General features: G+C 43.9%; 1 protein-coding gene and 1 non-coding gene across 2 annotated transcripts in view; one reads left to right on the top strand and one right to left on the bottom strand.

The window, feature by feature from the left end:
- LOC132830743 (corticotropin-releasing factor receptor 1-like) overlaps positions 1 to 16,376 on the bottom strand; it is a 243,131-nt gene that overhangs the window by 76,875 nt on the left and 149,880 nt on the right. The window contains exon 9 of the mRNA XM_060848580.1: positions 6,507 to 6,567. Coding sequence (XP_060704563.1) covers positions 6,507 to 6,567 — 61 coding nt within the window. The remainder of the gene's footprint in view (positions 1 to 6,506; positions 6,568 to 16,376) is intronic.
- trnag-ucc (transfer RNA glycine (anticodon UCC)) lies at positions 4,165 to 4,236 on the top strand. Its single transcript has one exon. It is a non-coding gene; the product is annotated as a tRNA-Gly (tRNA).

Below are 16,376 nucleotides of genomic sequence, written 5' to 3'. Positions count from 1 at the left end.
CACCAGTCAATGAAAGTAGACAGGCAAGTAAGCAATTAAGAAGGCAAATGGTATTCTGACCTTCATTGTAAGAAGGTTTGAGTTCAGAAGTATGGGTTTCTTACTGAAGTTACACAGGGCCTTCGTGAGACCACACCTGGTGTATTATGTGAAGGTTTGGTCTCCTTCCATAAGAAAGGATATACTTGCCAGAGAGTAAGTTCAGCAGATTTTCACTAGGCTGATCAAGGCAATGGCAGGACTGTCTTGTGAGGAGAGATTGATTCAACTGGGCCTGTATTCATTAGAGGTTAGAAGAATGAGCAGCGATCTGGTTGAAGTATGGAATATTTTAACAGGTTAGATAGACTAGATGCATCAAGGATGTTTGCCCTGGTTGGGCCATCTAGTCTCAGGATAAGGAGTAAATTATTTAAAACTGAGATGAAGAAAAAATGACTTCACTCAAAGGTAATAATCCTTGGAATTCTATATGACAGAAGGTAGTGAAGACTAAATTACTGAATATATTTAAGAAATAAATAGATTCTTTTTTATTTTTTCAAGACATAAGAGAAGTGGGAAGAAAATGGGAATATGACAAAGGATTAGCCATGATCATATTGAATGGTGCAGCAGGCTTGAAGGGCAGAATAGCATTCTCCTAGTTTCTTTTTTCTTTAAAACAGGGTTTTAAGATATAGGTGGCAAGCTATCTACTTGGCAAGCCAATAAAGTAAACAGCTTGTGATGCCTTATAGTATTTTTTTTAAAAGCTGGAACAATAAAAGCAGCCTGGATAGATGTGGCGAGCTCTTACAGACTAGGGTTTTGAGGTTTTTTTTAGATTTTAGGTTTATCTTTAAGCAGTTGCTGTTGGAGTCTCAAGAGGCTGTTGGAGTCTCAAGAGGCTGATGATAGCAGAGTGCTACAGGTGAATAACAAGGCCAGATCAGTAAGCTGAGGAAGTGACAACTGCAGATGCTGGAGATCAGAGTCGAAGGGTGTGGTGCTGGAAAAGCGTGGCCAGTCAGGCAGCATCTGAGGAGCAGGAGAAACAACATTTTAGGCACTTCATCAGTCCTTCCTGGTGATGGGCTTATGCCTGAAATGTCGACTCTCCTGTCCTCGGATGCTGCCTGTGTGACTGTACTTTTTTCATCACTACACTCTTTGAGCACAGTAAGCTGAACCTGGAAGTGTGAGGAAAAAAAAACTGAAGAGAAACTTAGCAGTGACAGACAGGAATGAATAACAGACTTGAAAGCACACTTGGGATCCAAAACACGGAGATACAAAGCCCACAAAAAGACTAGAAAATGGGATAAAGCTCACAACAAGGACCATCTCAAATCACGTGTTAGTTAATTGATCACAGTGAGTAAAACATCAAATCTTTTCAGTGATAGGTAGGAAAAGAGTACTCTGTCTGCCTGCTGAAAATGTGAGAGAAAAGGGAGTCTGCTGAAGAGAACCATTGGCAGAAGCTAGTCCTCACCAGTAATGTAGTCTTGAAGCCAAGAGACAGACTGGTTTGGAGTTGTATTGGCAACAGAAAGGAGAAAACAGACCACAGCAATCTGCATCAATTAGATTGGTGAATGCTGAGGAGAAAATCAAATTCTTTCTGGGGAATGTAGCATATCTACTGCATGCTGTCAGATCCTCTGATTTTGCAGATGTATGATACAAATTTAGATATGCAGACATTATGGTTAATGGCAAGAAAACTGCTTTTAAATTTAACATAGGGACTGATGTATTTATTCTTTCAGATGCCCGCCCAAGATTGAGACAAGCAAGTTTTCCTCAGATCTCCTCTAAACTACTTTATCCTCACTTTAAATTTTTGTCCTCTGGACTTGGGTATGTCTGCCATTGGGATCCAACCTATCTATGCCTCTCATAATTTTGTAGACCTCAGTCAGATCTACAAGCCTTCTTTGATCCAGGGAAAACAACAAACACAGCCTATCCAATGTCTCCCTATGACTGTGACTTTCTATTCCAAGCAACATCCTGGTGAATCTCCTCTGCACCCTCTCCAGTGCAATCAAGTGCTTCTGATAGTATGCTGACCAGAACTGCACATAGTATCACATCTGTGGCCTAACTGAAGCTCTATAAAGTTACAACAAGACTTTGTGGTTCCTATATTCTGTGTTCCAGCTAATGAAGGCAAGCATCCTGTGTGTCTTCTTCACTGCAGTAATTGTAATAACCTCAGAATATGAGTTCCCTGGCTGGGGCTGTGAATCTGGTTTAATAGGGAGCTCTGACTGACATAAAAAGGGTGAGCATCAGTGATAATGACACTCTGGTGTCTGATTATATATCAATAAGGGGTGACAATGACCGGATATCAGCCTCTGAGAGCTATTTCATTCACCATCCTGCTTATTTGTGCTGACACTTTCATGGATTTACAGATTTGTACATAAAGGTCCCTTTGTTCCTCACTACTCTCTAGGGACCTTCGATTCATTATGATGTCCTTCCCTTACTAGACCCCCCAAAATCCATTACCTCACAGTTATCAGGCTATATTCTACCTGCTATTGATCTGCCCAATTTATCAGTTGATCAGATCATCCTCCTCAATATCAATAACATTACCAATTTTTCATGTCATCTGCAAACTATGTAATTATACCTTTGACAGTCACATCCAAGTTGTTAGTGTACATAAGAATCAGTAAGGGTCTTAGCACTGATCCTGTGGCACGCTATTGGTCACAGGCTTTCAATTGCAAAAAAGACCCTTCACCATCTGTAAGCCAATTTTGGATCCAGTTTATCAAGTTGCATGAATCCCATGGACTCTTAGTTTTTGGACTAGCCATCCATGTGGGACTTTGTCTAAGGTCTTACTGAAGTCCATTTAAACCGCATCAACTGCACTCAATATATTTAGTTACCTAAATTCAATTGAGTTAGTCAGAGAAGATCTCCCTCTAACAAATCCATGCTGACTATCCCTAATCAATCCCTGCTTTTCCAAGTGTTGAATAAATCCTGCTCCTCAGAATTTTTCCTAATAATTTTTCTACCGCTAACATCAGACTAACTGCTCTGTAATTACTTGGCCTATCCCTGCTGCCCTTCTTAAACAAAGGAACCATGTTAGCTATCCTCCATTCATTTGGCACTTCACCTGTGGCCAGCAAAGTATTAAATATCTACATTAACCTGGCAAGTTTAAATAAAATTTTCAAACCTCAAAATAGTCCATCTGCAAGCAGCTAATAAAAAGTTACCCAGAGAAAATGATATGCTTCAGGACAAATTAGATTATGCTAATATTTAATGTTCAGAAGTGACTGAGCTGCATAAATGGCAGCTGTGCAAGCCCATCAACCAGCCAGACATATACTTGGAGATTTTCTTTCAGTCAACTACTAGAGGATAAAACTATAGAACGTCTAGATAAGCAGAATTTCTTTCACGGAGCTTAAAGTTGAATATCAAAAGCAGCTTGAACAATCAAACTTAAACAAAAATGAGAGAGACCTATCTCAAAGAGACCACAGATCCAGATGTCAACAATCATGCAATAATAAAAAACAGAAGATTTTCGAAAGCCCTGTACAGAAAGTGCCATTATTCACATGTAATTGACACGACCATCATGGAGAAAAAGGTACCTGTTTCATAAGATTATTCAGAGCACACTGTGCTGAGAAAACCTTGCACTGTAGTTAATGAGTGATGATCTTGTATTCCAAAAATAAACACAGCGACAGGACAAAAAGCTTTGATTAAGTTAATACAAGTCTAATGCACAGAAACATCCTTTTGTAACTTGTTTTCAGTTACAAAAGAGAACTATCTTTTGAGAAAAAAAGGTCTAGACATACAAGACAAGGTAATCCAATCTGCCACCCAGCCTGCAGACTTTTAGTGTTGTGGATTTTGTATTGGGGCATAATCTAATTTGTGCTTAAGCATATCATTTTCTCTGGATAGCTTTTTATTCGTTGTTTGCAGATTTTGAAGTATCACTGAATGGACAATTTCTGAGGTTTGAAGATCCTATGGATGCTGGTCCAGAGGCCCATTTCTTTATTGACAATGATAACTTTGATGGAGTGCTAGAAATGTTCTTGTTTGCAGAGAAGCTGTCCTGAACTTACCTTCCTGGTCAACAGTGAGGGTGCCCAAATACATCTTTTATATATCAGCAGGGTGATGGTGGTATAGTGGTGAGCATTGCTGCCTTCCAAGCAGTTGACCTGGGTTCGATTTCCGGCCATCGCAGCATTGCAGTTTCTAAACAGACTTTGAAAAGAAAGCCCCTGGGGTAAAATCTCAAGCATGATTGTTTCATTGTGTGGTAAAACGGATCTATCAGATTGCTCTTTGCTTTTATCGGCACAGTGGTTAGCACTGCTGCCTTACAATGCCAGAGACGCGGGTTCAATTCCCGCCGCAGGCAACTGTCTATGTGGAGTTTGCACATTCTCCCCGTGTCTGTGTGGGTTTTCTCCCACAGTCCAAAAATGTGCAGGTTAGGTGAATTGGCCATGCTAAATTGCCCATAGTGTTAGATGTAGGGGACTGGGTCTGGGTGGGTTGCTCTTCGGAGGGTCGGTGTGGACTTGTTGGGCCAAAGGGCCTGTTTCCACATTGTAAGTAATCTAATGTAATCTAATCTAATCTAATCTAATTCATATCCTCCAAGAGAGCTGAGAACACAATTGGAAATTAATGCCTCAGGCTGGGCATAAAGGTGGACATGAGGTGAGGGTAAAGGAGGGAAGTGGAAAAAAGAGTTAAAATCTTTATGGTCAAATGTTCAAAGTTAAAGGGATACTTATAAAGAATCTTTGGGGGAGATGTACAGTAAAGATTTAACTATGACTTTAGGAATAGTTGTTGAGACTATGCAAGGTTAGAAGTCACACAACACCAAGTTACAGTCCAACATGTTTATTTGAAACCACAAGCTTTTGGCGTGCTGCTCATTCGTCAGGTAGAGTGCCTTGCCCACCTCAGTCTAACACTGAGTCACTCAGTCTCCACATTGAAAATTTGCAAGAAGGGCTATGCCGTAATGACCAGTGTGACAATGCTATTGATTCAAAAGGTTATTTTGTCCTTTTTTCTTTAAAACAGGGTTTTAAGATATAGGTGGCAAGCTATCTACTTGGCAAGCCAATAAAGTAAACAGCTTGTGATGCCTTATAGTATTTTTTTAAAAGCTGGAACAATAAAAGCAGCCTGGATAGATGTGGCAAGCTCTTACAGACTAGGGTTTTGAGGTTTTTTTTTAGATTTTAGGTTTAGCTTTAAGCAGTTACTGTTGGAGTCTCAAGAGGCTGCTGGAGTTTTAAAGAAGCAGAAGTTATCTTTTCCTCCTTTTGGTTACAGCTAGAAGCTGGGGGTTTCTCTCTGCTGCTAGGTTACCTGTGAAACAAATCAATTTTTCTGAATTTGCCTTTTTGCCAAGAGACATGTTTATGGGATATTACTATATTCAAACAGTTAATTAGCAATATCTCTTGTATCTATTATGCAGTTAAGTTTTTCAATAGTATTAAGTTATTCTAAATATTTCTTTCTTTTGTTGCATTTTAACTATATGTTTAATAAATTGTCATAATTTGGAGATGCTGGTATTGGACTGGTGTGTACAAAGTCAAAAATCATGCATCAACCAATCCAGGTCTTTAATAACAAACAAAAATAACAAACAATCCAGGTCTTTTTCAATATATAATTTTAGTTACATCACACTGTAAACTTTAGCTATAAATTCTGTCTTACATCCTATTCTCCACAACCACTTGATGAAGGAGCAGCACTCCAAAAGCTAGTGCTTCCAAATAAACCTGTTGGACTATAACCTGATGTTGTGCGATTTTTGTTTTATGTTGAGTCATTTGGCCATTAAATTGTTCCTGGAATTCAGCATGCTACATTTGCCTTTAAAATAAGAAAAGGCTTGGGTCGAAGCTACCATCTTAAAATACTTTGAGGGGGTCTGGTCTGGTCTGGTCCATAACACCAGATGGAACTGAGTTTGTAGGCCGTTAGCATTCTAAGCAGTAATCATATAACTATACCATCATATTGCAATTTTCATTGAAACTTTTTAAGGTTCACTTTCAGACATGATCTTACTGTTCTCACTTTTAACTCTTACGTCACTAATTGGCCACTAACCAATCTAGTGAGGGACTCTTGCTTTAGTCATTTGGTATGACAAAATTTGAGTATTGTTGGAAAAAAAACACACATTTTGTTGAAGTTTTTTTAATCATACTCTCACCAGGACAGTTCACAAGAAATGCCAAAGTGAAAGGGAAAATGACTTGGATTGTATGAGAGAAAAATGCTCATTGGTTGCAGATTGACTATGATTTGGAAGGTATTGTCATGGAAAATGTACCAGTTAGAGGATGACAGGTAGACAAGGTAAAATAAAGAACTGTGGATGAGGGAAATCTGAAACAAAAACGGCTTTGTAATAAGGATACGTGGAGGATCCCTAAACAGAATGTCATCTAGTATTTTACAGAACTTACTGCTCATTTTCATAGTATAGTTTCACGATTGACCAGGCCATAATGATGGGGAGTGGAATACCTGCAAAATAGATCAGAAAACAACATTACTTTGACACCATGAAACTGTATTATCCTTTCAACTGTGTCCATCCTTACTTTGATCCCAGGTTCTCAAGAAGAGCAACAAATGGACTTTAGTTTAGATAAATGTGAGGTGTTGTATTTTTGTACGGTAACGCAAATCAGGGCAGGACTTACATAGTCAATGGTAGGGCCTTAGGGAGAGTTGCTGAACAAAGGGAACTAGCGGTGCAGGTGCATAGTTCCTTGAAAGTGCAGTTGCAGGTAAACAGGGTGCACGCTTGTGCAGAGTATAGGAGTTGGGAGGTTATGTTGTGGCAATGCAGGTCACTTTTTGAATATTGTGATGGCAGTATGATGCTGGAAAAGCACAGCAGATCAGGCAGCATCTGAGGTGCAGGAGAATCGACTTTTTGGGTATAAGCCCTTCATCAGGAATAAGGTCCTCCCCGAAACATCGATTCTCCTGCTCCTCGGAAGTTGTCTAACCTACTGTGCTTTTCCTCCGCAACATTGATGACTGTATCAGCGCTGCCTCATGCTCCCACAAGGAGGTTGAACAGTTCATCCACTTTACCAGCACCTTCCAACCTGACCTCAAATTTACCTGACCGAATCAGACCCCTCCCTCCCCTTCCTAGACCTCTCCATTTCTATCTCAGGTGACCGAATCAACACGGACATTTACTATAAACTGACTGACTCCCACAGCTACCGAGACTACACCTCCTCCCACCCTGCCCCCTGTAAAAACACCATCCCATATTCCCAATTCCTTCGTCTCCACCGCATCTGCTCCCAGGAGGACCAGTTCTAATACCGAACAACCCAGATGGTCTCCTTCTTCAAAGACCGCAATTTCCCCCCATACGTGATTGACGATGCTCTCCACTGCATCTCCTCCACTTCTCGCTGCTCTGCTCTTGAGCCCCACCCCTCCAATCGCCACCAGGACAGAACCCCACTGGTCCTCACCTACCTCCCCTACCAACCTCTATATACATCACATCATCTGTCGTCATTTCCGCTACCTCCAAACAGACCCCATCACCAGGGATATATTTCCCTCCCGTCCCCTATCAGCGATCCAAAAAGACCATTCCCTCTATGACTCCCTTGTCAGGTCCACACCCCCTACCACCCCAACCTCCACTCCCGGCACCTTCCCCTGCAACCGCAAGAAATGCAAACCTTGCGCCCACACCTCCCCCCTTACTTCCCTCCAAGGCCCCAAGGGTTCCTTCCATATCCACCACAAATTCACCTGCACCTCCACACACATCATTTACTGCATCCGCTGCACCCAATGTGGCCACCTCTATATTGGGGAGAAAGGCCGCCTACTTGCGGAACGTTTCAGAGAACACCTCTGGGACACCCAGACCAACCAACCCAATCACCCCGTGGCTCAACACTTCAACTGCCCCTCCCACTCCACCAAGGACATGCAAGTCCTTGGACTCCTCCATCGCCAGACCATAGCAACATGACGGCTGGAGGAAGAGCACCTCATCTTCCGCCTAGGAACCCTCCAACCACAAGGGATGAACTCTGATTTCTCCAGTTTCCTTATTTTTCCTCCCCCCACCTTGTCTCAGTCCCAACCCTCGAACTCAGCACCACCTTCCTAACCTGCAATCTTCTTGCTGACCTCTCCACCCCCACCCCCACCCTCACCTTAACCTCCTTCCGCCTATCGCATTTCCAACGACCCTCCCCCAAATCCCTCCTCCCTACCTTTTATCTTAGCCTGCTTGGCACACTCTCCTCATTCCTGAAGAAGGGCTCATGCCCGAAACATCGATTCTCCTGCTCCTTGGATGCTGCCTGCCCTGCTGCGCTTTTCCATGAACACATTTTCAGCTCTGATCTCCAGCATCTGCAGTCCTCACTCTCTCCTAGGCAATTTAGCATAGCCAATTCACTTGACCTGCAGATCTTTGGACTGTGGGAGGAAACCAGAGCACCCACAGGAACCCCATGCAGACGGGGGAGAATGTGCAAACACCACAGACAGTTGCCTGAGGCTGGAATCAAACTCAGGACCCTGGCGCTGTGAGGCAGCAGTGCTAATCACTGAACCACCATGCCACCTAATATATATCAACTATTATTGCATGGCTTTTATACACATTCTCCATACTGCTCTCTGTAAGGATTGCTGCACTGGACCAGAAAAAATACATGAAGGTATTCAGGTTTCCCTGATCTGGGTTAGAAATAGAGATTTTGGACCCAGATCAGAAGATTTGGTCCCAAGCCAGTGTCTGTGCTGAGGGGCTGGAGCCAGTTTCACCCAGATGGATAAAAGGGTCTTGATTGATGTTGGTGATCGAGTATAGTTCTAATGGCAAAATGGCAGCTTTCAACAATGTATAAAACTGACTTGTGCAACTAAGACCCAAATCCTGGCTGTTTGGGTCAACAGTTCTTTGCCATAACTTGATCCAGCAATAGCCTCCAAGCCACCACTTCTGTGTTTACTAAATGTCTCACCAAAAATTTTGCTACACTTCACTGGAGTAATGCATTAGAAATCAAATGCTGCTCTTCCCAGAGATATCACAAAAGTTCAAGATTTCAAGTTCAAGTTGCAATTATGATGTGATTAGGCAAGATTTAGGATTCTTAGGATGGGGAAGGAAACTGCAGGGGATGGGCGCAATTGAAATGTGGAGCTTATTTAAGGAACAAGTCCTGCATGTCTTCGATTAGTGTGTATCTGTCAGACAGGAAGGAAGTGATCGATTGAGGGAGTTATGGTTCACTAAAGAAGTTGAATCTCTTGTCAAGAGGAAGACAAAGGCTTAGTTTCTGATGAGATGTCAAGGCTCAGTTAGGCGCTTGAGTGATACAAGTTAGCCAGGAAGGACCTAACAAGAGAGATAGGAAGAGCCAGGAGGGACATAAGAAGTTCTAGGCAGATAGGATCAAGGAAAGCTCTAAAGTGTTTGGTAGGCATGTCAGGAATAAAAGAATGACTAGAGTAAGATTGGGGTAGAGAGTGTGGTGCTGAAAAAGCACAGCAGCATTCAAGGAGCAGGTTAAAGGATGTTTTGGGAAAAAGCCCTTCAACAGGAATGAGGCTGTGAGCCGAGGGGTTGGAGAGATAAGTGGGACGGGGATGGGGCTAGTGGGAAGGTATCAATGGGTGGAGGTGGGGATAGGTCAGAAGGGGGGATGGAGCAGATATGTGGGATGGAAGGTGGACAGGTGGTGTTGAGCTGCAAGGTTTGAACTTGGATAACGTTGGTGGAGGAGAAATGAGGAAACTGGTGAATTCTATATTGATGCTGTGTGGTTGGAGGGTCCCAAGGCAGATCCTCCTGGTCCTCAGATATTGCCTGACCTGCTGTGCTTTTCCAGCTCTACACTCTCATCTCTAATCTCCAGCATCTACAGTCCTCACTTTTGAGTAGAGTAAGATTAGGGCCAATCAAGGACAGCATTAGAAGTTGTGCGTGGAGATAGGAGAAGTGTGAAATAAATATTTTGTGTCAGTAGTCAAACTAGAAAAAGACAATTTTGTCAAGGAGAGTACTGAGATACAGGCAGGATTGAAGTTCACAAGGGGGAGGTATTAAAAGTTCTGGAAACTGTGAAAATAGATATGTCCCCTGGACTGGATGGGATTTATCCTAGGATTCTCTGGGAAGCCAGGGAGGAGATTGCAGAGCCTTTGGCTTAGATCTTTGTGTCTACAGGAATAGTGCCAGAAGACTGGAGGATAGCAAATCTTGCCCCCTTATTCAAGAAGGGGAGTTGAGACAACCCTCATAATTATAGACCAGTGAACCTTACTTGTGTTGGAAAAGATTACAGAACATAGAACACACAACATACAACATTACAGCACAGTACAGGTACTTCGGCCCTCAATGTTGCATCGACCTGTGGAACAAATCTGAAGCCCATCTATCCTACACTATTCTATATGTTTATCCAATGACCATTTAAATGCCCTTAAAGGTGGCAAGCCTACTACTGTTACCGGCAGCTTTTTCCATAACTGTACTACTATCTGACTAAAGAAACTACCTCTGACATCTATTCTATATCTATTACCTGTCAATTTAAAGCTATGTCTCCTTGTGCCAGACATCACCATCTAAGGAAAAAGTCTCTCACTGTCCACCCTAATTAGATTAGATTACTTACAGTGTGGAAACAGGCCCTTTGGCCCAACAAGTCCACACCGACCCGCCGAAGCGCAACCCACCCATACCCCTACATTTACCCCTTACCTAACACTACGGGCAATTTAGTATGCCCAATTCACCTGACCCGCACATCTTTGGACCGTGGGAGGAAACCGGAGCACCCGGAGGAAACCCACGCAAACACGGGGAGAACGTGCAAACTCCACACAGTCAGTCACCCGAGTCGGGAATTGAACCCGGATCTCAGGCGCTGTGAGGCAGCAGTGCTAACCACTGTGCCACCGTGCCGCCCACCATGCCACCGTGCCGCCCACGGTACGATAATCTAACCCTCTGATTATCTTGTATGTCTCAATTAATTCACCTCTCAACATTCTTCCCTCTAATGAAAACAGCCCCAAGTCACTCAGCCTTTCCTCACAGGACCTTCCCTCCATACTAGGCAACATCCTAGTAAATCTCCTCTAAACTCTTTCCAAAGCTACCACATTCTTCCTATAATGCGGCAATACTCCAAATGTGGCCTCACCAGAGTTTTGTACAGCTGCAGCATGACCGCGTGGCTCCAAAACTCAATCCCTCTACCAATAAAAGCTAATACATCTTATGCCTTCTTAACAACCCTATGAACCTGGGTGGCAACTTTCAGGGAGCTATGTACATGGACACCTCTACACTGCCAAGAATCTTACCATTAGCCCAGTTATCCGTATTCCTGTTGCTCCTTCCAAAGTGAATTACCTCACACTTTCCCATTAAACTCCATTTGTCATCTCTCAGCCCAGCTCTACAGCTTCTCTCTGTCCCTTTGTAATCTGCAACATTCTTCAGCACTACTCACAACTCCAACGACTTTAGTGTCATCTGCAAATTTACTTATCCATCCTTCAACGCCCACGTCTAGGACATTTATAAAAATGACAAATAGCAGTGGTCCCAAAACAGATCCTTGTGGTATTTTCCTCAGTTGGTGATGGTTAGCATGAAGGGACATAGCTTTAAATTGAGAGGTGATAGATATAGGACAGATGGCAGAGGTAGTTTCTTTACTCACAGAGTAGTGGGAGCATGGAATGAACTGCCTGCAACAGTAGTAATTTTTACCACCTTTAAGGGCATTGGCTAAACATATGGATGAAAATGGAATAGTGTTGGTTAGATGGGCTTCACGTTAGTTCCACAAGTTGGAGCAGCATCGAGTGCTGAAGGACCTGTATTGCGTTGTAATGTTGTAAGTTCTATGTTGTTTGGAGAATTCCCCAATTAATTGGCTTCCCAATTCCAGGTTGACAGAAAGCGTGGATTACTGTGTTTAGCAAGAATTGGTATTAAGTACAAATAAATAGATTCTAATACAGATACATAGTTATGAACAGTTGACAAGTAACTTTTTTTATTCATTCATGCAATATGGGTATTGGTGGCTGGTTCAGCATTTATTGCCTGTCCCTAGCTGCCCTTGAGAATGTTGTGATGAGCTGCCTTCTGCACTCCTGGTTTCACTGCACTCTTTGTGCAGTGTGTTGACCTACAATGCACTTAAGAGAGGGAATTTGCAGGATCCTAACACAGTGACAGGGACGGAACGGCGATATATTTCCGAGTCAGCATGGTGAGTGGCTTGGAGGAGAACTTGCAGGTGGTGGTACTCCTATGTTATCGATGGAAGTTTGGAAGGAGCTGTCTATGAACATTTGGTGAATTTCTGCAGAGCATTTTGCCGATATTACATGTTGCTTCTACCGAGTGTTGATGATTAGATTTTCTACAGTGTGGAAACAGGCCCTTCGGCCCAACAAGTCTACACCGACCCTCCGAAGACAGTTCCACACAGACAGTTGCTCGAGGCAGGAATTGAACCCGGGTCCCTGGTGCTGTGAGGCAGCAGTGCTAGCCACTGAAACACTGTGCCACCCTAGTGGACGAGTGAAAATTTGTAAATGTGGTGTCAGCCAAGAGGGCTGTTTTATCCTGGTATTGATCAGAGCATTGAGTATCAGAGTTGGGAGATCATGTTACGGCTGTATTGGACATTGGTTATGCCACTTTTGGAATACAGTGTGCGATTCTGGTCTCCCTACTATGGGAAGAAGGTTGTGAAACTTGAAAGGGTTCGGAAAAGATTTACAAGGATGGTGCCATGGTTGGAGAGGCTGAATAGGCTGGGGCTGTTTTCTCTGGACCCTTGGAGTCTGAGGGGTAACCTTATACAGGTTTAGAAAATCATGAGGGGTATGAATAGGGTAAATAGGCAAGGCCTTTTCCTTGGGGTGGGGGATTCCAAAACTAGAAGGTACAGGTTTATAATGAGAGGGGAACGATTTAAAAGAGACCTAGAGGGCAACCTAAAGGGTCGAACTCGAATGCTGGATGCAGGATTAACGATAGGGTTATTGGCAGTGTGGAGGAACAGAGGAATCTTGGTGTGCAAGTACATAGATCCCTCAAAGTTGCCACCCAATTGGATAGGGTTGTTAAGAAAGCATATGGTGTTTTGGCTTTCATTAACAGGCGCATCAGGTTTAAGAACCATGAGATTTTACTGCAGCTCTACAAATCCCTGGTGAGACCACACTTGGAATATTGGGTCCAGTTCTGATTGCCCTACTATAGAAAAAATACAGAGGCTTTGGAGAGGGTGCAAAGAAGGTTTACCAGGATGCTGCCTGGACTGGAGGGCTTGCTGTATGAAGAAAGGTCGAATAAGCTCAAACTTTTCTCTCTGGAGAGAAGGAGGAAGAGAGGAGACCTGGTCAAAGTGTACAAAATAATGAGAGGAATAGATAGAGTCAATAGCCAGAGACTTTTCCCCAAGGCAGGATTGACTGGTACCGAGAAGTCATACTTTGAAGATTTTAGGAGGAAAGTATTGAGGAGACGTCAGTGGTAGGTACTTTACACAGAGAGTTGTGAATGCATGGAATGTGGTGGTGGAAGCAGAGTCATTAGGGATATTTCACCGACTGTTGGACATGCACATGGATACCAGTGAGTTGAGGGGTGTGTAGGTTAAGTTACTATATTTTACATTAGGATTAAATCTTGGTACAACATCTTAGGCCAAAGGGCCTGTTCTGTACTGTCCTTTTCTATGTTCTATGAAAGTGCTGTCACAAATAAACAGGGTGGGGAAAAAGGTGTTTGGCATACTTGCCTTAATTAGTCAGAACACTTGAGTACAGGAGCTGGGACATCATGTAACAGTTGTACATTTGGGTCACATATAGAATACTGCATACAATTTTGGTCCCCCTGCTATAAGGAGGATGTTATTAAAATATAAAGATTGCAAAAAAGATTTAAGGATATTACTGAGACTGGAAGTCGAGTTATCAGGAGAGGCTGGAACTTTTTCCCCTGGAGCATTGGAGACTTAGGAATGACCTTACACAGGTTTATAATATTATGATGGGGCAAGATAAGATGATCAGCTAAAGTCTTTTCCACAGGGCATAGGTTTAAGATGAGAGAGGAAAGATTTACAAAGGGACCCAAGAGGCAGATTTTTCACACAGAGGCTGGTGCGAATTTGGGACAAGCTGACAGAGGAAGTGGGTAGAACCAGGCACAATTTAAGGCATCATGATGTGAGTTACTCACTGTAGCATTCCTGGCATTTAAGCAATATCCTTAGCCACTTTGTTTTTGTGGTGATTCCAGTTGAATTACTGGTCAAATGGTCCCCCCAAGAATATTGATAGTGGGGATGCACTGATTTGAATGTGAAAGGGCTGTGGTTATGTTCTCTCTTACTGTAGATGATCATTGCTTGCAATTTGTATGATATGAATGTTACTTGCCACTTGTTGGCTGAAGCGTGGATATTACCCAGATTGTGCTGCATTTGAACATGCACTACTTCAGTGTCGGAAGCAAAGTGAATGGTGCTGCAATCATTGATGAACATCCCAATCTGACATTATGATGGAGGGAAGGTCATTGGTGAAGCAGTTGAAGATATTTAGGCCTTGGACATTACCCTGAGGAACTTCTGCAGACACGTCCTAAAGCTGTGATGAGTGACCCCCCAACAAACATGGTAAAAACAATGATTGCAGATCTGGAAACCAGATTCTGGATCAGTGGTGCTGGAAGAGCACAGCAGTTCAGGCAGCATCCAAAATGCAGTGAAATCGACATTTCAGGCAAAAGCCTTTCATCAGGAATAAAGGCAGTGAGCCTGAAGCATGGAGAGATAAGCTAGAGAAGGGTGGGGGGTGGGGAGAAAGTAGCATAGAGTACAATGGGTGAGTGGGGGAGGGGATGAAGGTGATAGGTCAGGGGGGAGAGGGTGGAGTGGATAGGTGGAAAAGGAGATAGGTAGGTCGGACAAGTCCGGACAAGTCATGGGGACAGTGCTGAGCTGGAAGTTTGGAACAAGGTTGAGGTGGGGGAAGGGGAAATGAGGAAACTGTTGAAGTCCACATTGATGCCCTGGGGTTGAAGTGTTCCGAGGTGGAAGATGGGGCGTTCTTCCTACAGACGTCTGGTGGTGAGGGAGCGGCGGTGAAGGAGGCCCAGGACCTCCATGTCCTCGGCAGAGTGGGAGGGGGAGTTGAAACGTTGGGCCACAGGGCGGTGTGGTTGATTGGTGCGGGTGTCTCGGAGATGCTCCCTAAAGCGCTCTACTAGGAGGCGCCCAGTCTCCCCAATGTAGAGAAGATCGCATCGGGAGCAACGGATACAATAAATGATATTAGTGGATGTGCAGGTAAAACTTTGATGGATGTGGAAGGCTCCTTTAGGGCCTTGGATAGAGGTGAGGGAGGAGGTGTGGGCACAAGTTTTACAGCTCCTGTGGTGGCAGAGGGAAGTGCCAGGATGGGAGGGTGGGTTGTAGGAGGGCATGGACCTGACCAGGTAGTCACGGAGGGAACGGTCTTTGCGGAAGGCCGAAAGGGGTGGGGAGGGAAATATATCCCTGGTGGTGGGGTCTTTTTGGAGGTGGCAGAAATGTCGGTGGATGATTTGGTTTATGCGAAGGTTTGTAGGGTGGAAGGTGAGCACCAGGGGCGTTCTGTCCTTGTTACGGTTGGAGGGGTGGGGTCTGAGGGCGGAGGTGCGGGATGTGGACGAGATGCGTTGGAGGGCATCTTTAACCACGTGGGAAGGGAAATTGCGGTCTCTAAAGAAGGAGGCCATCTGGTGTGTTCTATGGTGGAACTGGTCCTCCTGGGAGCAGATACGGCAGAGGCGGAGGAATTGGGAATACGGGATGACATTTTTGCAAGAGACAAGGTGGGAAGAGGTGTAATCCAGATAGTTGTGGGAGTCGTGGGTTTGTAAAAAATGTCAGTGTCAAGTCGGTCGTCATTAATGGAGATGGAAAGGTCCAGGAAAGGTGGGGAGGTGCCAGAGATGGTCCAGGTAAATTTAAGGTCAGGGTGGAATGTGTTGGTGAAATTGATGAATTGCTCAACCTCCTCGCGGGAGCATGAGGCTGCACCAATGCAGTCATCAATGTAGCGGAGGAAGAGTTGGGGAGTGGTGCCAGTGTAATACGGAAGATCAACTGTTCTACGTAGCCAACAAAGAGATAGGCATAGCTGGGGCCCATATGTGTGCCCACGGCTACCCCTTTGGTATGGAGGAAGTGGGAGGATTAAAAGGAGAAAGTGTTAAGGGTGAGGACCAGTTCAACCAAACG

This window comes from Hemiscyllium ocellatum, chromosome 32 (genome assembly GCF_020745735.1).
Source record: "Hemiscyllium ocellatum isolate sHemOce1 chromosome 32, sHemOce1.pat.X.cur, whole genome shotgun sequence".
Lineage (NCBI taxonomy): Eukaryota > Metazoa > Chordata > Chondrichthyes > Orectolobiformes > Hemiscylliidae > Hemiscyllium > Hemiscyllium ocellatum.
The sequence above is the reverse complement of the archived record's forward strand: the minus strand, read 5'-3'. Positions and strand labels throughout refer to the sequence as shown.